The 25,258-nt window shown below is 43.6% G+C and overlaps 1 protein-coding gene across 4 annotated transcripts in view; it reads right to left on the bottom strand.

Annotated features, from left to right (window-relative positions):
* LOC117367174 (protein phosphatase 1 regulatory inhibitor subunit PPP1R7 homolog) overlaps nt 1-25,258 on the bottom strand; it is a 60,471-nt gene that overhangs the window by 33,054 nt on the left and 2,159 nt on the right. For 2 of the 4 annotated variants that reach the window (XM_033959511.1, XM_033959512.1), the window contains exons 2-5: nt 13,339-13,522; nt 9,701-9,733; nt 4,312-4,422; nt 513-702 (exon numbers count right to left, since the gene is read on the bottom strand). In XM_033959511.1, coding sequence (XP_033815402.1) covers nt 513-702; nt 4,312-4,422; nt 9,701-9,733; nt 13,339-13,508 — 504 coding nt within the window. In that variant the 5' untranslated portion in view covers nt 13,509-13,522. The remainder of the gene's footprint in view (nt 1-512; nt 703-4,311; nt 4,423-9,700; nt 9,734-13,338; nt 13,523-25,258) is intronic. The other 2 variants (XM_033959509.1, XM_033959510.1) reach the window with 2 other exon arrangements.

Genomic DNA, 25,258 nt, shown 5'->3' with positions numbered 1-25,258 from the left:
CCCCCTGACAATCTCTCTCTGGCCCCCCGAACAAACCATGATTGCTGCCTGCCCCCCAGAACATCCCTTCCCCAAAGCAGCCCCTTTTCCCTCTCCTCCTCCACTTCCCTGTGCATCAGAAGCAGCCCTTAAAGGACACCCTCCTGCCATTGCGCTCGCTGCCACTCAAACCGCCACACTCACCGCAAGCCACCGCACATGCCGCAAGCCACAGATCGAACAAGGCCATGGAGTCATAAATCGCGCTGTCAGGGATCACGCCGTTGTAAGTGCGCATGCGCGCTTAGGGTTTTATTATAGAGGATGATTATGAGACAGACACAACCAGAAAACTGCCAAAGCATAGAAGGATCAAAATGACTTACTGAAGGTCACGGCTTGAAAACATAATATAGGAGGATCCTGAATTCAGAGCTCAGAGTTTCTCCAGTCACCAGATCACACAAGCCAAGAAAATTGCCCCAGAATACATTGGGAAGAGGTTCTGTCATATTTGTGAGAAAAGTGTCTACCTTGTTGGAGCCTAAATGAAGCTGGGTCAGACTGCTCAGTAAGGGAAGGCCTCTGATGGTCCTCACTTGGTTGTGGGAGATATTCAGGAGCACCAGTTGGCCGCATGGCTCCAGCCTTCTCACGCCCGTTATAGCATTGTAACTGAGGTTTAAAACTGCGAGGTTGCGGACAACTCCAACTCCTTCCATGCTGAAGGGCACACACACAAAAAAAAAAGTTTTCAGCTTTCATAGATTTCAAAACAAAATATTTATCACAATGCTGTGTGAACAGCCAAGTTGTAGGCAAGAAACCCAATATTCAATCTGCAGGATGCAGGACGCCTAGATCCCGTGGTAGGCACTGAGTCCGAATAATCAATGCCAGGCCGTATCTGGTGATCAGAATTTAAATATGGGAGGGGGGGGGTTTGACTAGCTATGAAATAGGTGGTCTGATTTGTCAACTAAACTTAGCCAGTCAGCGCTGAATTATCACGCAATATATCTGGTTAACTGTTACCCACCAGCCATGAATATTCAGTGGAGATAACTGGTTATCTTGCACTGAATATTCACTGTTTTTTGGTTAAATGCTATTTAACTGGTCAGCGGCCATTTCTGGTCAGTTAAATAGCTTTGAATATCAGAAGAAAGGTTTTTTAACCAGGCTGATTGAATATATTTGTGATACGTTTTCAAGAGTTATTCTCCCTTCGCCAGCCAGTGTGAAATGCTGAAGTCAGGGACAGTTCAAGGTAAGCTGCTGCCTGACGAGCAGGAGATGGATGAAATGGTGGTCCCCACCCTATGTGCTCAAATTTTCCCCCATCCCTGTGGGAATCTCTCTATCCCTGTCCCGTTCCCATGAGTTCTTTTCCTGTCTCTGCCCCATTCCTGCAAGCTCCGTCCTCATCTGCACAAGCCTCAAACACTTGAAAATCCTAAGTAGCAACATTCTAGAGCTGAGATTGTGATGTCATAATGCCTCATTCCACCAATGCCTAAGCTCCGTCTTCATCTCCACAAGCCTCAAACACTTTTCCAGAGAAAGGAAAATGGTAAAACCAGAGGACATAATTTGAGGTTGAGGGGTGGTAGATTCATGGGCAATGTTAGGAAATTCTACTTTACGGAGAGGGTAGTGGATGCCTGGAATGCGCTCCCGAGAGAGGTGGTGGAGAGTAAAACTGTGACTGAGTTCAAAGAAGCGTGGGATGAACACAGAAGATTTAGAATCAGAAAATAATATTAAATATTGAACTAAGGCCAGTTACTGGGCAGACTTGCACGGTCTGTGTCTGTATATGGCCGTTTGGGGGAGGATGGGCAGGGGAGGGCTTCAATGGCTGGGAGGGTGTAGATGGGCTGGAGTAAGTCTTAACAGAGATTTCGGCAGTTGGAACCCAAGCACAGTACCGGGTAAAGCTTTGGATTCTTGCCCAGAAATAGCTAAGAAGAAAAATTAAAAAAAAAATAAATAAAATAAAATAAAAAAAAATTTAAATTGAATCAGGTTGGGCAGACTGGATGGACCATTCGGGTCTTTATCTGCCGTCATCTACTATGTTACTATGTTACTATGTATGTTACTTTAAAATCCTAAGTAGCAACATTCTAGAGCTGAGATTGTGATGTCATAATGCCTCATTCCACCAATGCCTAAGCTCCGTCCTCATCTGTACAAGCCTCGAACACTTTAAAATCATAAGTAGCAACATTCTAGAGCTCAGATTGTGATGTCATAATGCTTCATTCCACCAATGCCTAAGCTCCGTCCTCATCTGCAAAAGCCTGAAACACTTGAAAATCCTAAGTAGCAACATTCTAGAGCTGAGATTGTGATGTCATAATGCTTCATTCCACCAATGCCTAAGCTCTGTCCTCATCTGCAAAAGCCTGAAACACGTTAAAATCCTAAATAGCAACATTCTAGAGCTCAGACTGCGATGTCATAATGCCTCAGTCCACCAATGTCTAAGCTCCGTCCTCATCTGCACAAGCCTCAAACGCTTTAAAATCCTAAGTTTTTGAGTCTTGTGCAGTTAAGGCAGAGCTTACAGGAATGGGGCAGGGACAGTGACAAAACTCGCAGGGACGGGGAAATTGAGTTCCTGCAGGGAGGAGGAAAAATTTCTCCCTGTGTCATTCTCTAGGAAGAAGCAATGAGAATGCTGAATGTGGAAAGGGGCTCGAGGAGACAGTAAAGGGGATTCTGCTGCTTGATGCTTTGGAAAGAGACCCAGCCGCTAGGTGGGGTCGAAATGAGGTGACCGCTGCAGAAATGTTTTGGGAGAACTTGATGCCAGTCCAAAAAACCTGACCCTTAAGGTGTCCACTCCATCTCACTGGAACTAATGATAGAACTGCTCCTGACCAAAGGGACCATAAGACTTGGAAGCTGGCCACAAATTTGCAAGGTCAATCCAATGAGCTCCTGTACTCTTTGGAAGCATCAAGTCACATTTTAAAAAATCAAATAAAAGCAATATTAAGTTGACATGCTCTAACTAACACGACAGAGCTTCAATATTCATTAGAATAGGACATGTTCTAGATCACAGGTGTCAAAGTCGGTCCTCGAGGGCCAGAATCCAGTCGGTTTTTCAGGATTTCCCCAATGAATCTGCATGAGATCTATTTGCATGCACTGCTTTCAATGCATATTCATTGGGGAAATCCTGAAAACCCGACTGGATTGCGGCCCTCGAGGAGGGACTTTGAGATCCCTGGTTTAGGCTTTAGACCAGGGGTAGGGAACTCCAGTCCTCGAGAGCCGTATTCCAGTCGGGTTTTCAGGATTTCCCCAATGAATATGCATGAGATCTGTTTGCATGCACTGCTTTCAATGCATATTCATTGGGGAAATCCTGAAAACCCGACTGGATTGCGGCCCTCGAGGAGGGACTTTGAGATCCCTGGTTTAGGCTTTAGACCAGGGGTAGGGAACTCCAGTCCTCGAGAGCCGTATTCCAGTCGGGTTTTCAGGATTTCCCCAATGAATCTGCATGAGATCTGTTTGCATGCACTGCTTTCAATGCATATTCATTGGGGAAATCCTGAAATCCCGACTGGATTGCGGCCCTCGAGGAGGGACTTTGAGATCCCTGGTTTAGGCTTTAGACCAGGGGTAGGAAACTCCAGTCCTCGAGAGCCGTATTCCAGTCGGGTTTTCAGGATTTCCCCAATGAATATGCATGAGATCTGTTTGCATGCACTGCTTTCAATGCATATTCATTGGGGAAATCCAGAAAACCCGACTGGATTCCGGCCCTCGAGGAGGGACTTTGACACCCCTGCTTTAAAGGAACCAGAAAGCCTAAGTTCTGTTATAGCAGAGGTAGGGAACTCCGGTCCTCGAGAGCCGTATTCCAGTTGGGTTTTCAGGATTTCTCCAATGACTATGCATTGAAAGCAGTGCATGCAAATAGATCTCATGCATATTCATTGGGGAAATCCTGAAAACCCGACTGTAATACAGCTCTCGAGGACCGGAGTTCCCTACCCCTGTTATAGGATACCAGTGAGCAGGGACCATCTATTGCAGGGATCTCAAAGTCCCTCCTTGGGGGCCGCAATCCAGTCGGGTTTTCAGGATTTCCCCAATGAATATGCATTGAAAGCAGTGCATGCACATAGATCTCATGCATATTCATTGGGGAAATCCTGCAAACCCGACTGGATTCCGGCCCTCGAGGAGGGACTTTGACACCCCTGTTCTAGATGGTGCTTCGGGGTTGAAACTCAAAACCCAGTGCACTCGAGCAGTTGTAAATGTACTCTTCCTCATTTTCCCCCCCTATAACCACGCTGTACTCACTCGCTCAAAGCATTAAGAGATGCATCCAGCTCACTGAGATTCTCAAAAGGCAACAGGCTCTCAGCTGGTAATTTTTCCAACTCGTTGAGAGAAATGTCCAGTTTAACTATTCTGTGCATCAAAAACAAAACAAAACAAAGGATGGAGTTAACCTGTTGAAGTAGATCTTAGATTAACTGAAGTGGCTTCTGAAAATGGCTGGGAATAAAACAATGGGAATACGCCTTTGAAAAAGCTCTGGCGAAACATGTCGGCAGACTATTCCCAAACTAACTGAACCACAAGTCTAAAGCTAAGTACTGCTTGAATACTTTTGAGTTAAAAGCATATAAAATAGAAAGCTGAATGTGGCTGCCTTTAAAAATATTTAAAAATTAATTATTTGTCACTTGCACTTTTAAAATATTGAGCCGGTGAGGAACCTACACATCAAGCTTAAGGCTATGAAAGACTGAGCCTGGAGTGGTGTTGTTCCGAGGCTCATAATCAAATATTTGCATGATAACTGTATGTATCTTCTTTCTCCTCCATAGTGATTCCTCTGTCCTATTAATCTCTTTCTCCTCAACAACGCATTTCCGGTCCTATTAACTCTCCTCTTCCCCCCTCTTAAATTCAATCAATTTGTACCTCACTTAATCTATTGTAAACCGCATAGAACTTATCGGTATTGCGGTATATAAACTGTTATTATTATTATTATGTTCTTACAGAATATATATATGTGAATAAGGACTGAAAGATTCCTACAGCTCAAAGAAAATAGTGCCAGTAATACCTCTATGAAATGAATGTTTAGCCATCACAAAGTACATGCAGATTTTTAACCACATAAAAAGAGCTGTTTCAGAGTTGTGATCGTGCCATAGATGGACGGGGTGGGATGAGGGGGACATGGATGCTGGACCCGTAAGTGGCGGCGAAGGGATGATAGAGAGAGGAAGAGAGAGAGTGACTGAGACCAGGAAAGGGGTGGGGAGGGAGGAAGAGATTCTTAGCCAGTGGAGAGGGGGGCGAGAGAGATGCCAGACTCTGGGAGCCAAGGAAGGGTTTCAGGGTGCAAGTGAGAGAGGGGTGGGGTTCAGAGGGAGACAGAACGGCAGTTGGAGCGAGAGAGGGAACTGAGGAGGCTGGAACCTGAGAAAGGAAAAGGCAGGAAGGAATTTCAGGCCTCGGAATAGGAGAATTCTAAGCAAAACCCTGCAGAATTTCGAAATATTTTGCACTGAATTTTCAAATTTTTGTGCGCAGGAGTAACTTGTGCACTAAGGTTATGCCAGCCAGCATTTAGGTGAGCAGCTATTGAGATAGCATAAGTGTTTCAGCCAAAAGTTAGACATAATCAATCACCTTCAAAGAAAAGAAACCACTCACACTGGAGTGAAGATTTTTTATGACCTCAGCAGTGCCGCTCTAAGAACCAATTTTTTCAAACAAACTAATGCACCAGCATCTTCATCCGTCAAAAGATTTTTAAAAATTAGCTCAATCACCATACAGGCAGATAGAGTAGCAGGTTTTTTTAAAAGGTTTGGACAAATTCCTGGAGGAAAAGTCCATAGTCTGTTATTGAGAAAGACATGGGGGAAGCCACTGCTTGCCCTGGATCGGTAGCATGGAATGTCGCTATTCTTTGGAATTCCATATGGAATGTTGCTACTCTTTGGGATTCCAGAATCTTGCTATTCTTTGGGATTCTATATGGAATGTTGCTACTCTCTGGGATTCTGGAATCTTGCTATTCTCTGGGATTCTGTATGGAGTGTTGCTACTCTCTGGGATTCCGGAATCTTGCTATTCTTTGGAATTCTATATGGAATGTTGCTAATCTTTGGGATTCTAGAATCTTGCTATTCTTTGGGATTCCGGGATCTTGCTGTTCTTTGGGATTCTGTATGGAATGTTGCTACTCTTTGGGATTCTGGAATCTTGCTATTCTTTGGAATTCTATATGGAATGTTGCTACTCTTTGGGATTCTAGAATCTTGCTATTCTTTGGGATTCCGGAATCTTGCTATTCTTTGGGATTCCATATAGAATGTTGCTACTCTTTGGGATTCCGGAATCTTGCTATTCTTTGGGATTCTGTATGGAATGTTGATACTCTTTGAGATTCTGGAATCTTGCTATTCTTTGGGATTCTATATGGAATGTTGCTACTCTCTGGGATTCCGGAATCTTGCTATTCTTTGGGATTCTGTATAGAATGTTGCTACTCTTTGGGTTTTGGCCACGTACTGGTGACCTGGATTGGCCACCATGAGAACGGACTACAGGGCTTGATGGGCCATTGGTCTGACCCAGTAAGGCTATGCTTATGTTCTTATGTTGTAATTATTGTTTCTCAAATAGTCTTAGTTCATTTATAATTATCAAAACTTATAATATTGAAAGGTCTTTGAAAATGCTTGGGCATTAGTCTGAAAAATATTGGTTCTTAGAGCGGCACTGCTGAAGTCATAATCTTTCTCCAGTGTGAGTGAAGTTTGCTTGCTTTAAGAACATAAGAATAGCTTTACTGGGTCAGGCCAATGGTCCATCTAGCCCAGTATCCAATCTTAACGGAGACCAACCCAAGTCACAAGTATCTGGCAAAAACCCAAATAGTATCACCAACTGTGGCAATATATTTAATGGTCTCTTCTATACAGCCTCAAATTATTACAATATCCTAAACTAGTAGGATCTGGATAAATAATATTTTATGTGTCTCAAGGAAGCCTCAGCCCTTTCTCACATATTGAAATTTGAGTTGGATGACAGCGGCAACCTTGGGAGACCCTTGATACAGCTCCTTGAGCGAAACATGTTATAGAAACATAGAAACATAGAAAATGACGGCAGAAAAGGGCCATAGCCCATCAAGCCTGCCCACTCCAACAACCCTCCCCTAATCTACACTCTATCACTCGTCCCCAATCTGCCCTCCTCTATGCTACCCTCGTAGGGATCCGACGTGGGCATCCCATTTATTCTTAAAATCTTGTATGCTGCTGGCCATGATCACCTGCTCCGGGAGCTCGTTCCAATGGTCCACCACTCTTTCAGTGAAGAAGTACTTCCTGGTATCCCCATGAAATTTCCCCCCCCTGATTTTCAACGGATGTCCCCTTGTGGACGAGGGCCCTTTTAGAAGGAAAATGTTGTCTTCCACCTCTATTCGACCAGTGATGTACTTAAACGTCTCTATCATATCTCCCCTCAGGTCTGACTCCCAGGTTTGGCTGACAATGAAGCCAATTTAAAGCTAAGTAACTAAGCATTTTATATTTACACATTTTGATATTGGATATTTATTCCTTTATTTATTGAAAATTATAAATCAGATAAAAAATATTCTAAGCACAATAACGAGGACGGCCAATGATGAGGCACCACGTAATGCTTCCCGCGGTTGCGAGATTATACAGCGGAGGAGTGGTGGGGCTGAGGCTTCCTTGAGACACATAAAATATTATTTATCCAGAACCTACTAGTTTAGGATGTTGTAAAAACCCAAATAGTAGCAGCATTCCATCCACCGATCCTGGTCAAGCAGTGGCTTCCCCCATGTCTGTCTTAACAGCATGGACTTTCCTCCAGGAAATTGTCCAAACCTTTTTTAAAACCAGCTACATTAACCGCTCTCACCACATCCTCTAGCAACACGTTCCGGAGCTTAACTATTCTCCGAGTGAAAAAATATTCCCTCCTATTGATTTTAAAAGTATTTCCCTGTAACTTCATCGAGTGTCCCCTAGTCTTTGTAAGTCTTGATGCAGTAATAAAAAAAAATAATAAAAAATTGATCCACTTGCATCCATTCTACACCACTCAGGATTCTGTAAACTTCGATCATATCTCCCCTCAGCCATCTCTTTTCAAGCTGAAGAGCCCTAACCTGTAACGTGGTTAAATCTACTTTTTTTAGATTACGCCAAATTCGTTCTGTTGCAAAATTCTTATGCGCAAAATCTTTAAATATTCTAATACATTCCCTAATTATTTCCAAACTAGATTATTGTAATGCTTTGTTTATGGGCCTATCCCAAAAAGAAATCAGACGCCTTCAAATTATACAGAACGCTTCCATAAAAATAATTCATAAAGCAAATAAATTCGACCATGTCACACCTTTACTTAAGGAATCCCACTGGCTTCCCGTTGCACATCGTATTTTATATAAAATATGTTTGCTTACTTTCAAATCACTAATGTCTCAAACCCCAGCTTTCATTTTCAGAGTGTTAATTCCATATATAACTACAAGAACACTGAGATCTCAGGATCAACATCTATTGGCTATTCCCTCATTGAAAGTTATTAACACTAGACGGCTTACTATTTTTTCAGTGACCGCCCCACAATCTTGGAATAATCTCCCTCTCTATATTAGAGAAGAAAAGAACTTAGCTAAATTCAAGACTAAGCTTAAAAGTTTCCTTTTCAATGACGTTTTTAGTTAATAAATGACTTTACATTCCTTGGTATTTGTACTTTACTCCCTTCCTTTTGTTTTAATCCTGAAATATAGAATTTGATACAGAATGTAACCCTTTAAATATATATTTCCTAGTGTTTCATGATTGTAAGTTTTTGTAATTATGTAATATTATTTGTCTATGTAATAATTATCCCAAGTTTTTATTTATTCATTTATGTTTGTATATCGCCTAGAATGTAGAATAGGCGATTAATCAAATTTCATAATAAACTTGATAAACTTGATTATTATTATTATTATTATTAACCTGTGCTATTATTTTATCAAAGCAATTGTAAGTGTAATTGCTGATAAAGAAGTCAACCTTAGTACACAGCATCCAGGCACCTATCTTTGGACGATCTTTTAAGAATTTCTTCCTTTGTGTTTTGGTGATCAGAGGGAATATTTGGCAGTACTATCCGGTTCAGTGGGCATGACCAGCTCAGTGAAGTTTAACTGGTCAAGAGCCTCTCTGTCCCAGTTAAATCCTTTTTGAATATCAGCACAGTAATAATAATAATAACAGTTTATATACCGCAGAACTGTGAAGTTCTCTGCGGTTTACAATGATTAAAAGGTATTACAGATCGAGTGGAAGAAACAAAGTTCAGAGTTAGTGACTAACAGTTCTAAAGATCATTTGTTGAGGACTAAGATTGTATAGGTCAGTTACCTAAGTACTTCAGGAACAGATGTGTTTCCCTATAAGTAGTAGGCACGAGCAGTTGTTCCAGGTCTTTCCTATCTCTTTTGGAAATTTTCATGCATACTCAAGACCAGGCATGTACCGCACTCTCTGTATATCTACCTCAGAGCTGTGAAACAATCTGGAATCCAGTTTGGATGAAAGGTGATACGCTGTCGATGAGATGCATGTCAACGTTTGCACAAGCAATACAGGACAAATGTGAATGTCCAAATTACCTTTCAGGAAAATCAGTCACAGGGAAGTCTTGCCTGTATGGAAACAAACAAACCAGCCCTGATTATTAAACACACAACCTGTCCGATTGTTACAGCAGCAGCCTGGTTTTCCGGTGACACTCTGCCTGGATGTGAACACACTCGTACTTACATAGAAACATAGAACATGACGGCAGAAAAGGGCCACGGCCCATCTAGTCTGCCCACACTAATGGCCCACCCCCTAACTACCTCCATGAAGAGATCCCACATGCGAATCCCATCTTTTCTTAAAATCTGGCATGCTGCTGGCCTCAATTACCTGTTGTGGAAGATTATTCCAGCGATCAACCACCCTTTCGGTGAAGAAATATTTTCTGGTGTCGCCATGAAATTTCCCACCCCTGATTTTCAACGGATGCCCTCTTGTTGCCGTGGGTCCTTTAAGGAAAAAGAGATCCTCTTCCACCTCGATACTTAGGGCCTGACTCATAGACATAACAGGGGCAACTGTAGAACTGAGGGCCTCCATTTAGGTGTGTGATAGAGGGTGGCCAAAACCAGGGTTTTCAATGGTGGCCATACCCAAATCTACAGTTAAAATTTAATATACATTTTCACCCAAAGCCAAAACTGACACTGGGTGGCATGCCCCCCCCCTCCCCTGCCCCAGGCCCCTCCACAAAAGGCCGCTGTCACTGTCCTCCCCAGCTGAAAGCTGCTGCCCACCCGTAGGCCCTCCCTGGGCCTCCTTAGAAGCCCTGGTGGTCTAGTGATCTAGTCAGGATCATCCCCAGAAGCTCCCACCTATGCCGGCTCCACATTCAAAATGGCTGCCATGACTTTCAGCAATTTTGAGATTGGAGCCAGGAGTGACTTAGACTTTTGGTTGAGGAGGGGGGAGCAGAGAAAAGTCGGGGGAGGATGGGAATTTCATTCAAAAATGTGCTAGCTTTTTCTGGCGAAACCAGAACAAGTCCGAATCCAGATTTCAGGCTAGTTTTCAGCCTACAATATGTACACTAATTGCAGATTTTATAATGGCAGCTCAGCGATGTGAGCCTGCTGCCATTGGCCTGCAATGGGAGCCTCTCTGCAGTGACTTCCTGTTCCCACAGAGATGGGACAGAGATGGCAGCAGGCTGAGCTGCCGGCGGCCTGAAGAAAATAGAATTGGAGCACTGAGGAGGTAAGAGGGGGAAGAGCCACCGGATTCTTTGTAAGCCGGCCCTGCCAAAGGGGAAGGGAGGGAAAGAGAGAGGCTGCAGGTGGGTGGGAAGGATGCCCTCCCACTTTGGGCTCAGGACCACCCAAAATTGGCTGTCTAGCTACGCCACTGTCAAAAACATATGTGCTTATATACAAATAGACACGGACAAAGGAACCCCAAAAGATACAGACTCCACAATTTAAAAAAAAAACTCATCTGGACACCTCTAAAAAGAGGACATGTCCAGTTTTTCCTCAGATATAGGGTAACCCTAAGTTAGGGTTACCAGACGTCCGGATTTTCAGAAAGGGTGTTCCCTGCCTTGTCCCTCCAGCGATGGACTCTCCTCAACGGCTGGTCCAGACGACGCTTACGAGCATCTTTGTTCGTTCAGGTGAAGTGACCCAAACTACTTCAGGGAGAAATCCAGAATTTTGGGGCGACCTCAACGCAGTGAGCTGGGCTTCGTTAAGCCCTGAGCTTAGGCTGGATCCTCTCCAACCCGGAAGTACTCCAGTGCAGGGAATGTCTGGAGTCCGGCTGCCCCGAGAGGGAGAGCTCGACCCCAGTACAGGAGGGACATCTCTACCGAACTCTTTGGAAGAAGGTGAAGATGGGAATCATCAGAAGTCTCCCTGCAGTAGAGAGGAGGAGGTTAGAGGTGCTTCGGGAGGGAATGTTATAAGCTTTGGGGAGATGAAGAAACCAGAGAAAATAGATATGGAGGCGTTGTGGCAGGTCATATCAGTCATGGACTCCAACCTTAAATTGAGTCTTTCTACTATTAAAACAGACTACGGAACTGTCTTCTCCAAGGTGGAACAACAGGGGGTACTTCTAACTAATTTGAGTGAAAAGTTGGAGGGACAAGGGAATAATTTGAGTGAAGTAAAGAAGGTGCAAATGGAATTGGTTAAAGAGAGATCTTATGTTTCTCGTAAGATGGAGAATTTTGAAAATCAACTGAGGAAAAATAACGTAAGACTTTTGAATTTTCCAAAGTGCCCTATTATATCACCAGTTGAGATGGCTAGAAAATATTTCTGTGAAACTTTAGCCATTCCATCAGAAAATTTACCTCCAATTGTTAGAGCTTATTATTTCAATATAAAGACGCCACAAGGGGAATCCACTCCTACAAAAATTCCGGTAGATACAGCAGTGGACATGAATTTGTCTTCATTTCTAGAAAACACCCTTGAGGTTGTCACCCAAAGAACTACCATGCTGTTAACTCTAGCCTTGGAGAGTGATAGGGAATTTATCCTTCGCTTGTATTTTCGTCATATAAATGATAAGTTTTTAGGCTCTAATGTTCGAGTGTTTCCAGATTTGGCTCAGAAAACCCAAAGAGACGTAGGAAAGAGTTCTTGACCTTGAGGCCAAGAACTCTTGCTTTGGGGGCTTTATTTCTTGTTAAATTCCCTGCAAAGTGTTATGTATCTTACCAAGTTAAGAATTTTCTTTTCTTTGAGCCTAAACCACTTTTAGAATTTATTGAATCAAAAGAAAGGTTGGTAACCATGTCTAGTGATATATGACCTACCATCTGGCTGTAATTCGGGAATCTAATGCCGTGACCTTAAGTTAATTTTTGTTATTTCTGATGGAAGTTTATTTCTTTTCTTGATCCTCATTTTGGTGGACTAAATAAGAGATTGTTAATGTTTCCATTATGTGTTTTATTGAATATAATTTCTGGATCGGTAGCAATTTGAAAATGCAATGCTTGTATTAAAAATTGAAAATCTTATAAATAAATTTAAAAAAAAGAAAGAGAAATGCTGCCTGAGCTTAGGGGGGTGGGGAAGGGAGGGAAAGAGAGAGGTTGCAGGTGGGTGGGAAGGATGCCCTCCCACTTTGGGCTCAGGACCACCCAAAATTGGCTGTCTAGCTACGCCACTGACAAAAACATATGTGCTTATATACAAATAGACACAGACATAGGAACCCCAAAAGATACACTTACATAACATAATGGAGATACACACATGTACACAAAAAAGACAAACATGAGAAACAGAGATATATAAGAACATAAGAATAGCCTTAGTGGGTCAGACCAGTGGTCCATCAAGCCCAGTAGCTCATGCTCACGGTGGCCAATCCAGATCACTAGTCCCTGGCCAAGGAGTAGCAATATTCTATGTTACCGATACAGGGCAAGCAGTGGCTTCCCCCATGTCTTTCTCAAAAACAGACCATGGACTTTTCCTCCAGGAACTTGTCCAAACTTTTCATAAAACCATCTATGCTATCCGCTCTTACCACATCCTCTGGCAACGCGTTCCCAGAGCTTAACTATTTGAGTAAAAAAAAAAATTTCCTCCTAGAATAGTGCATACACACACACAAACATAAGCAAGGGTTGGAAAGAATTCCATGAGCCATGCTCTGCATGCTTTTCCCACTTGTTATAAAATTGACTGATTTACTTTTTAAAAACTACCTGGGATCTGTGGCTCCAAATTCAAAGCTGAACACAAGGTTCTTCAGCTGGGACATTTTCATGTTCAGACAGTAATGAGGTCCTGGCCTCTTAACACCCCAGACGAGAGGCAACATCTCTATTAAGAAAGATCGATCCTCGATGAATTGGCGTTCAATCCCTCTCTCCATTGCTTCGAAAGGCTCTCAGATAGAAAAAAAAAGAGAAGGCGAATTATTGAAAGCATGTAGGACCAAATTCTATAAAAACCTCAGAAAAATTGACACAGAAGACAATGAGCGTTAAGTGCTAGTTTCGAAAATTGCGCTCTGAGGGGTCTTTTTACCAAGGCGCGCTAGCCGTTTTTGCGAACGCTAAATATTAGCCCGCGCTACACGCTAACGCGTCCATTATGGCTAGCGCGCCTTAGTTGAAGGACCCCTGAGTTGGGTGCCGCTCGTCCAATAGGGCTTAGCCCAGGGATCCATGTCTAAAAGTTAGGTGCGAGGATTTACACCAGCTGAAACCTAGTCCCTCTTTTACAGAGGCACGCTAAGCGTTTTAGCGCGGATTTAGCACACGCTAAATCAACGTGTGCGCTAACCACTAATACGTCCATAGGATAAGTTATAAGTTTATTAGTATTTTATATACCGCCTATCAAGTTTTTCTAAGCGGTTTTTACAATCAGGCACTCAAGCGTTTTTCCTATCTGTCCCGGTGAGCTCACAATCTATCTAACGTACCAGGGGCTATGGAGGATTAAGTGACTTGCCCAGGGTCACAAGGAGCAGCACGGGGTTTGAACCCACAACCTCAGGGTGCTGAGGCTGTAGCTTTAACCACTGCACCACTCTAGAAATCAAAATGTAGTAAAAGTGAACCACGAATAGGACAATCAAGCCATTGTGACATCACTGATGAGGTTGGCTCTTATTGGTGGATGAGGCATTATGATGTCACAATAGCGGCTCTGGTTATCAGAGGCTGAAACTTTTCACACTATTTATTCATTTTTCTATACCGGTCTCCCAAGGGAACTCAGAACGGTTAACATTAATTTATTCAGGTACTCAAGCATTTTTCCCTGTCTATCCCGGTGGGCTCACAATCTATCTAATGTACCTGGGGCTATGGAGGACTGAGTGACTTGCCCAGGGTCACAAGGAGCAGCGCAGGGTTTGAACCCACAACCCCAGGGTGCTGAGGCTGTAGATCCAACCACTGCGCCACACACTCTAAAAAGCTTAGCGCACCTTTGTAAAAGAGGGGGCTAGTGTACACCCCACACCTCAATTAGGCACGGATTGGATGTATTCTATAACAGTGTGTGTACAAATTCTTGGGATGCCCATGCCCCTCCAGTGGCCAAGCCCCTTTTCAGATCCGCACACTCAAATTTATGCATGTGCCTTTATAGAATAGGCCTAGCAAGATGCACAAGTAAATTCTAATCGATGCCCATTAGTGCTGCTAATTATTTATTTTTTTAAAATTTATGAATCGCTGAAATCTAAGCGATGTACAAAAACCTTTTACATCCACAATTTCAAACACAAACATTGTCAAATGCTGTAAACAAATAAGTCAGTCTCCCCCCCCACAAAATTTTCTTAATACAGAATTATTCAAATCTAAAACAAATAATGGCTACAGAGTTAGAGACAGGTGTTCACAAATAATTATTTATTCAATTTTCTATACCGTTCTCCCAGGAGAGCTCAGAACGGTTTATATGAGATTATTCAGGTACTCAAGCATTTTCCCTGTCTGTCCTGGTGGGCTCACAATCTATCTAATGTACCTGGGGCAATGGGGGGATTAAGTGACTTGCCCAGGGTCACAAGGAGCAGCGTGGGTTTGAACCCACAACCTCAGGGTACTGAGGCTGTAGCTTTAACCACTTCACCACTCTAGAAATCAAAATATAGTAAAAGTGAACCAAGAATAGGACAATCAAGCCATTGTGACATCCCTGATGAGGTTGGCTCTTATTGGTGGATGAGGCATTATGCTGTCACAATAGCAGCTCTGGTTATCAGAAGCTGAAACTTTTCACACTATTTATTCAATTTTCTATACTGTTCTCCCAGGGAAGCTCAGAAGGGTTTACATGAATTTATTCAGGTACTCAAGCATTTTTCCCTGTCTGTCCCAGTGGGCTCACAATCTAGCTAATGTACCTGGGGCAATGGGGGGGATTAAGTGACTTGCTCAGGGTCACAAGGAGCAGCGTGGGTTTGAACACACAACCCCAGGGTGCTGAGGCTGTAGCTTTAACCACTGTGCCACTTACAGGCAAGTGAGAAAATTGATATTCTAGATTTTACATAGCGAATCCTGATGAGCAAAAAACATCTCTCCCTCAGATCTCAAACATCTTGCAGGCTGATAGACTGCCCACAAGTTTTGAAAGCAAGTAGGAGCAGATGAGTACAATATTTGATGAACGACTGACAGAGCTTTATAGCAAATTCTCTGCTGAACAGGTAACCAGCGTAGAGCTTTTAAGATCGGAGTAATATGGGCAACCCTAGGAACACCCATTATCAATTGAGCCGGCGAATTCATTAAACGTTGTACAGGTTTGCATGTTTTCTTTGACAATCCAAGATATAGGAGATTGCAGTAATCAATTCGAGAGAGCAATAACGCTTGAATGACAAGAGCGAAATTCCACAGGCAGGAGCATCGGTTTTAATCTAAATAAGATGTGAAGTTGGGCATATCCTCCTTGTTATATACATTCCTGCGGGCTTGAATATGAGCACCTATTAGGTTACACTACTATTTATCATATCCATAGCGCTATACATTTAACATTCAATAGATCAGGGGTCTCAAAGTCCCTCCTTGAGGGCCGCAATCCAGTCGGGTTTTCAGGATTTCCCCAATGAATATGCATGAGATCTATGTGCATGCACTGCTTTCAATGCATGTTCATTGGGGAAATCCTGAAAACCCAACTGGATTGCGGCCCCCAAGGAGGGACTTTGAGATCCCTGCAATAGATGGTCCCTGCTCACTGGTATCCTATAACAGGGGTAGGGAACTCCGGTCCTCGAGAGCTGTATTACAGTCGGGTTTTCTGGATTTCCCCAATGAATATGCATGAGATCTATTTGCATGCACTGCTTTCAATGCATAGTCATTGGAGAAATCCTGAAAACCCAACTGGAATACGGCTCTCGAGGACCGGAGTTCCCTACCTCTGCTATAACAGAACTTAGGCTTTCTGGTTCCTTTAAAGAGAGTTAGAGAAATGCACAGACAGGGGGCTTATAACATTTAGCAGTGACTAGTAGATGCTATAAGTCCTTTAGAATATTGACCTGAGGATTTTTGGGGAGTTTAATAAATTAAAGCTGTGCCTTAGGATGTATTGCCAGTATCTGAAATGCTAAAGACCTGTGTACTCCTTTCACAAAATATAAGTCAATGTTATTATATTACAATCCACAAGAATGAATAGATAGAATGCCAGAGAGTTTCTTAGCTGCATCTTATTATCGTACTGTTACTAAAAGCAGGGAACTGTGCTTATATTACTGAACCTCATCAAATATCAGCCCGCAAACAAACACAAAGCAGCTGAAGAAACAAATACTGAAATGGCATCACTACATACATACTTTTCACCTTATTACACAATCATTCAAACCCAAAACCATATATCTTTACTACCAGTGGTGGAAGGTAAAGGCCTTCAGGGGATTTAGTGAATCCCCAGCTCTACAGTCCTACTTTATAATATGATTTGTTGAGTAGGCAGCCTTCTCAACCAGTCAAATTACATCAAGCAAAAAGTACTCCCCTCCCCAAAAAAAAAATAAAGAAAAAAGCAGACCCCCCCTCCCAAAAAAAGCAGGGCTCTTGGACTAGGGATTCTCCAAACCCCCTGAAGGCCCTGACAGTACGGATCTGAATTTGATTGGCTGAGCATCTCCCTGTTGCCCACTTGACCAATCAAATTCAGAGCACTGCCCTCAGGGCCTTTAGGGGGTGGGGACGAACCCCCTGAAGGCTCTGACTGCATGCCACTGTTAACTACCCAAATAACTAGTAAGAAAACAGAGCATCAGTGGCAGAGTCTCAAAATACAGAAAGTAGTGCCACTAGGCACAAGCTCCAAGCTATTAAAAAAAAAAAAACCCCAGTCTTTTGATTCAACGAAACTCTGATTATCCTAAGAAAAGCGGCGCTACAACCCATAGATACAGCAGGACCAAACTAGAACCAGCCTGACCTGTTTCATATTACCTGGAAGCCCTCACGCTTCCTCATTAAATTTGCTGAAGCCTTATGTATCAGCGTGCAACAAGAGATTTTCATAATGAGGAACGATCCGAGGCTAAAGAATGGTGCTAAGTGGCTGTGGCTTGAGCAGGAGGGCATCCTGAGAAGTGGCACTGGGCAATGGCCAGATACCCTCCGGCCTCATTTATTCAGAGCAGCTGCTCACCAACTTTCCCCCACGTCCCACCTGCCTAGAACGGGCCTAGTAGGGCACAGAAAGAGCCTGTGGCAGGAATGATATGTGGGGTGGTTCAGAGAGTGATTGAGTCCAGAGGGGTGAGTATGAGGGGGTGACTGAGGCCAGAGGGAAAAGGTTTGGTTGATAAGTATGGCAGAGTGATTGAGTTTTGGTGGGGAAGGTAGGTGGTGACTGAGGCCAAAAGAGGCATATTTGCTGGAGGTGATAGAATTTATTGAGCTCACAAAGAAGAGGATGCAAGGAGCGAGGGGTGGGGGTGAGGATTGGCACATGGATTAATACCTCTGGAACACTTTTTGAAAAATCTAACTCTTTCGCCTTCAATCTCATTCAGTGGAGCGGTAAATCTTACGGTATGGGCAGTGGCGTAACGAAGGCGAGAGGCGCCCCTCCCCTGCCCTCGTCTCCACCCTCCCCGCTCCTACCCCGATCCTGCCTGCCGACCTCTCCCCCCCACCATCCCTTGCACCTCTAATTGGAGTTGTTGCTCTTAGCGGTCAACCATGTGCTCCTCGCAACCCTGTCGGCTCTCCCTCTGAAGTGACGTCCTAGGTGTGGCACCCAGAAGCGACGTCAGCGGGAGAGCCAAGCAGGGTCGCAAAGGGCACATGGTTGACCGCCGCGAACAACCATTTCAACCGGAGATATGGGGGAAGGGAAGGGGGCACGCGCCTGGAGGGGAGGAATGGGAAGAGGTGGGGAGGGGGCGCCGGCGCTCCCACCAACATGGCCACCCTCCCCCCTCGACCTCCTCCCCTTCCTACACCACTGTGTATGGGACTGGCCACCCTCAGTATTTCTGAGTACATCATCTTCAACCAGCCAATCAATACATCCTCATTGCTATTGACTCTTCTTCTCCCGGTTACACATTCATTCGCATATTTACAATACCAAACCTACAACTTTATTGCATATTTAATCTGAACTGCTTGTGTACACCAATCCCAATTTTATGTACAGTACTTAAAATAAAACATAAAGACATATGCCATAAAATGTTACAATCACATCAGAGATATGCTACCAGCTCAACTCAGTCGGTGCAATTCACTTGGCCTGTTTGCACTGTAACAACACATTTGCAAAATGTGAGGGCACAGAACGGCAGAACCTCTCCTACAGAGGGCCTATGTTTCTACCGCAAAGTTACAGGTCTCTTAACCTGTTCTGCTGATTTACGGCTACTTCAGGTCTTTATCCAAGTGGAAGTGCTTTTCACCAGCAGATAGACGCGGAACGTCAAACTCTTAGGTCTTCTTTTGCGAAGCCGCGTTAGCGGTGTAATGCGCGTAATAGCGCGTGCTAATTTGCCGGCCACACTAGCCGCTACCGCCTCCTCTTGAGCAGGCGGTAGTTTTTCGACTAGCGCGGGGGTTAGTGCGCTAAAAAAGGTGCGTGCGATATAGCCGCTTAACGGGGCTTCGTAAAAAGAGCCCTTAGTAATGTTTTCCTGGCCTTGTAGTCAGATTCCCACGGAAAGTTGCGTATCCAACACCGGGTGCGATCCTGCGTTGCAAGCGCAACTCAACTGGTTGGCAAGCAATTCACAATCGATAATCGAATGCTATCAATCAAGTCGATTGCACCAAAACTTACTATTATAGGGGGAAATAAAGAACATTTTACTTAAGAGAGGAAAAAAAATTTGGAATTTAAGAGTAAACTCAAGGGCTTTCTTTTTAAAGATACATTCAGATCCAAGATGGCCGCGGTGCAGACGCTATGAGAGTGATGCTTCTGACCGCTCCACTCGTTCCACCTTTTCTTGCTATCAGTCAGTTTACTCACTTCGGATGCTGAAGAGAAGGGGCTTTAAACTAGGTAAGTTGGGGGAGGGGACCTACTCATATACTGGTGTGGAAAGGAACTATCCTGATGGGACGAGTCGACACTCTGTTTCCGAGGTAAGGACCCAATTTGCAAACAGTTCTCTAGGAGCCACACAGACTCAGTCAGGAATAGCCTTACAGGGACTCAGCAAACACAAAGTGTGGAGGGCCATGTATGTTAATGCACACAGTTTAGGCAATAAAATTCTAGAACTGGAAACTAAAATAAGAGATGCCAACCTGGAAGTGGTGGCAATATCCGAAACTTGGTTCACGGACACACATGGGTGGGATATGGCTATACCGGGGTACAATCTACTTCGTCAGGACAGAGAGGGCAGGTTAGGTGGAGGGGTAGCACTATACATTAAAGAGGACATCAAAACCACCAGGATCACTGATGTCAAGTATACCGGGGAGTCCCTCTGGGCAAACCTGGCAAGAGGTGGCAAAAAATGCCTGTATCTTGGAGTGGTATACAGACCTCCAAGACAACCGGAAGACATGGACGCAGATTTAATTGAAGACATAGAGAATATCACTCTACGGGGCGACACTGTGCTGCTAGGGGACTTCAACATGCCTGATGCAGACTGGAACACATTTTCAGCAACAACCAGCAGCAGCAAGAGGCTTTTGACCTCCATAAAAGGAGTACATCTCAGACAGTTGGTAACGGAGCCCACTAGGGCCCGGGCGATCCTAGACCTGGTACTCACCAACGGGGAAAGCGTCTCAGAGGTCTCGGTAGGTGATACGCTAGCCTCCAGCGACCATAACATGGTATGGTTCAACCTTGGGAAAGGATCCCCTAAATCAATTACAAAAACAAAGGTGCTCAAATTCCGGGGCAACGACTTCACACGCATGGGAGATTTCGTTCATCAGACGCTGCAGAACCAAGCAGAAACCGGCAATGTGGAAACTATGTGGTCGTACCTGAAATCATCCATACACGAAGCAACTAATCGCTACATAAAATCAGTAGATAAACGGCAAAGAAACAACAAACCCCAATGGTTCACTGAAGAGATTTCGCACCTCATTAAGGAGAAGAAAAAAGCATTTCTTTCCTACAAACGTACGCAGAGAAGAGAAACTAAAGTAGAATATAAGACCAGATCTGCAGCGGTCAAAACAGCAGTTAGGGAGGCCAAACTTCGAGTGGAAGAAACTCTGGCACAAACATTAAAAAAGGGGACAAATCCTTCTTTAGGCATATCAGTGATAGGAAAAGGAACACAGACGGTATAGTACGCCTTAGACAACCGGACGGAAACTACGCGGTGGCGGATTCAGAAAAAGCAGAACTACTAAATGAATATTTCTGCTCAGTCTTCACCTGCAAAGCACCGGGACACGGACCACAGTTGAAGGTAAAACAAGACGCGGATGACCCGTTTCAGAATTTTGAGTTCACACCTGGGGACGTCTACAACGAACTGGCAAGGCTAAAGGTAAACAAGGCCATGGGACCGGACAATTTACACCCAAGAGTGCTCAGAGAATTGAGAGATGTTCTTGCGGAACCGTTGGCAGTGCTCTTCAATCTCTCACTAAGTACGGGGAAAGTTCCGTTGGACTGGAAAACAGCCAACGTCGTTCCTCTACATAAAAAGGGTTGTAAGGCTGAGGCTGCAAACTATAGACCGGTAAGCCTCACCTCAATAGTGTGTAAACTCATGGAAACGCTAATTAAGTATAAATTAGATACGATCCTGAACGAGGGAAATCTCCGGGATCCCAGTCAACATGGATTCACCAAGGGTAGATCATGCAAGTCCAATCTTATCAGCTTCTTTGACTGGGTAACAAGAAGACTGGACTCAGGAGAGTCCTTGGACATCGTGTACCTGGACTTCAGCAAAGCGTTTGACAGCGTCCCACACCGCAGGCTGCTGAACAAGATGAAATCGATGGGATTAGGAGAGACTCTAACTGCATGGGTTAAAGATTGGCTTAGTGGCAGACTTCAGAGGGTGGTGGTTAACGGTACCCTCTCTAAAATGTCGGAGGTGACTAGTGGAGTGCCACAGGGTTCAGTCCTGGGCCCACTCCTCTTCAACATATTCATTGGGGATCTGACTCAAGGGCTTCAAGGCAAGGTAACCTTATTCGCTGATGACGCCAAACTATGAAATATAGTAAACGGCTATAATCTACAGGATGCTATGGAGCAAGACCTGCGTACTTTAGAAAGTTGGTCCTCGATCTGGCAGCTGGGCTTCAACGCCAAGAAATGTAAGGTCATGCATCTCGGTAACGGAAATCCTTACAGAACTTACACCCTGAATGGAGAAACTTTAACCAGGACTACGGCAGAACGAGACTTAGGAGTAATCATCAGTGCTGACATGAAAGCAGCCACTCAAGTGGAGAAGGCTTCATCTAAAGCACGGCAGATGATAGGTTGTATCAAGAGAAGCTTCGTCAACAGGAAGCCTGAAATCATGATGCCATTGTACAGAGCCATGGTGAGACCTCATCTGGAATACTGTGTGCAATTTTGGAGGCCACATTACCGTAAAGATGTGCTCAGAATTGAATCGGTTCAGCGGATGGCCACCAGGATGGTCTCGGGGCTAAAGGGTCTCCCGTACGAAGAAAGACTGAGCAAATTGCAGCTCTACACTCTCGAAGAGCGTAGGGAGACAAGATTGAGACATTTAAGTACATCACAGGATGGGTCGAGGTGGAAGATGATATCTTTCTTCTGAAGGGACCCTCGACCACAAGAGGTCATCCGCTCAAACTTAGGGGAGGGAAGTTTCGTGGAGACGCCAGGAAGTACTTCTTCACGGAGAGAGTGATTGAGCATTGGAACAAGCTTCCAGTGCAAGTGATCGAGGCACGCAGCATCTCAGACTTCAAGAATAAATGGGATACCTATGTGGGATCCCTACGAGGGTCATGCCAAGGGATAGGGTCACTAGGGTATAGACTTGAAAGAGCGGGTCAGTAGAGTGGCAGTACAATTACAATTATACTTAAGGGGGTCATTAGACTTAATAGGGAGGGTCAATAGTGTGGGCAGACTTGATGGGCTGTAGCCCTTATCTGCCGTCATCTTTCTATGTTTCTATGTTTCTATGAGCGCAGCTGGCGCCTCGCAGCGCTCCGAGGTGCCCTCCTTCGGTAGAATTGACGAGATGTTGCTACGGTTGCAGGAGGCAGCCCTTCCTGAGTCAGGAGCAAGCCCATTGAGAGCACCGGAAGGGAGCGAGACCGGAGTTGTCTCTCCAGGGCTGGAGACTACCTTAAGCCCTGACTCAAGAGCTCCACCTCCGTGTCCCCGGTTAGCCAGTTCTCCAGGGGTGGAGGAAACCCCGGAGATGGGGGAAGTACTTTCCCATGAGGCAGCAGGGGTCATCATGGGAGACTGAGGAGGCAGTACTCTCAGACCAGGGAGTAGCTGCAGAAGAAGCTGGGGTAGGACAAGCAACCGGAGGTGAAGGATTCCAGCCAAACCTAACCAGAGGAACTTTTCTTCTTCTGACGGTGAGCATTTTTACACCCAGCAAAGTTTCCTATTTTTGAAAAACCAGTGCAAGTGACTTTAGATTCACTATGGGATTTGATTGCAAACTTCACTAGGACTATTAGTCCCAAATTTCAATATATTGAGGGGGAATTGATCCAACATTCAAGAGAACTGAAAGATTTGTCCGCGATTGTGACTGTTTCAAAGGCTACAATTCAAAAGCTTGATCAAGAAATTTCTATGACTAAACAAGTGCAGGAGTCCCTAATTAAAGACAATATTAACTTAAGGAAGAAATTGGAGACACTTGAAAATAATTCCCGGAATAATAACTTGAGATTAATTAATTTCCCTAGATTGACTTCGGTTATTCCTAGGGAAATGCTTAGGAGATACTTGACAAAAACTTTGCAAGTTTCAGAAGAAACTTTACCACCATTTGTTCAAGTGTATTACTTGCCAAATAAAGAAGTGGCCCAAACGCAAGTTAAAGTATCGAATCAAGCATTATTGAATGTTTCTGAATTGTTAGAAACTTCAGACAGAGAAACAGTTGTACCTTCTACAATGATTTTGACCGTAGCTCTCGCCATAGATAAAACATGGTTATTGAGACTTTTCTTTAAAAATAGACAGAAAGAGTTCCTTGGTTGCAAAATACAAATGTTTCCTGACCTCTCTAGAGAAATTCAAAAGCGACGTAGAGAATTTTTGTTGTTGAAACCTGGAGTCACTTCACTGGGAGCAAGTTTTTACTTGAGACATCCTTGCAAGTGTATTATTTGCTACCGTTCATTTAAATATGTTTTCTTTGAACCACAACAGTTAACAGCTTTTCTGGCTATGTCTCAATTGGATAAAGAGAAATCAACAGCTCCATAATTATATATCTGCCCATTTCTCAGTGTTGTCTGTATTTTATCTTCTAATAATTTTTTTTTTCTTTTGCTCGCTTTAATGTAATCTTGGATCCATATTTTGAGGACTTGAGTTGAGTTGGTTGAATTTCCTGTATTTAGTTTTTTCTTTATTTGGATTGAATATGATTTATATTGTATATAGGTCATATCTTTACTAACTTACTTTCTGTACAAGTGATTACTTGGTATGTCATTTGAAAAATTAATAAAATAATTAAGAATTTTTTGACCTTAATTACCTTTCTTTTTATGAATTAAATTGTATTTCTTTCCTATTCTTTCCTTGTGTTTTATTATGTTTGTAAAGTTATTTTTTATTATGTTTTGTAGATTTAGTCTTTTTGTTAGTTATGTTTGTTTCCCCGAACTTTGTAATTTTATCGATTTGTTCATCGCTTAGAATTTGGAATAGGCGATTAATCAAATTTTATAATAAACTTGAAACTTGAAACTGTCCTCACTAAAAGGTTTCCAGCAGTTCCATAGTCCTAGAATTTGTTTTGGATCCCTCAGAATAGTTCAATATCTAACCCATTCTGCACATTCAGCAGTATGGGTACATTCTTGTTTCATCATCGATCCAGTTATTTATTCATCCTCTCAATCTTCTATATTAAGCATTTTTATCACTTTTTTGTTGCAATATAATAAAATAACTTATCTCTATAAGCAGAAGTCATTTAATGCTGACATTTTATTTATTTATTCACTTTTCTATACTGTTCTCTCAGGAGAGCTCAGAACGGTTTACATGCATTTATTCAGGTCCTCAAGCAGTTTTCCCCGTCTGTCCCGGTGGGCTCACAATCTATCTAATGTATCTGGGGCAAAGGGGGGATTAGGTGACTTGCCCAGGGTCACAAGAAGCAGCACGGGTTTGAACCCACAACCTCAAGGTGCTAAGGCCATAGCTTTAACCATTGCTCCACTCTAGAAATCAAAATGTAGTAAAAAATGAGCCAACCAAGCCATTGTGACATCACTGATGAGGCTGGCTCTTATTGGTAGAATGAGGCATTATGATGTCACGATATCAGCTCTGGTTACCAGAGGCTGAAACTTTTCACATTATTTATTACTGTTCTCCCAGGGGAGCTCAGAACAGTTTAAATGAATTTATTCAGGTACTCAAGCATTTTCCCCTGTCTGTCCCGGTGGGCTCACAATCTATCTAATGTACCTGGGGCAATGGGGGGATTAAGTGACTTGCCCA

This window comes from Geotrypetes seraphini, chromosome 9, assembly GCF_902459505.1.
Source record: "Geotrypetes seraphini chromosome 9, aGeoSer1.1, whole genome shotgun sequence".
NCBI classification, from domain to species: domain Eukaryota; kingdom Metazoa; phylum Chordata; class Amphibia; order Gymnophiona; family Dermophiidae; genus Geotrypetes; species Geotrypetes seraphini.
Note: the sequence above shows the minus strand (reverse complement) of the source record. Positions and strands in the feature narration are given on the sequence as shown.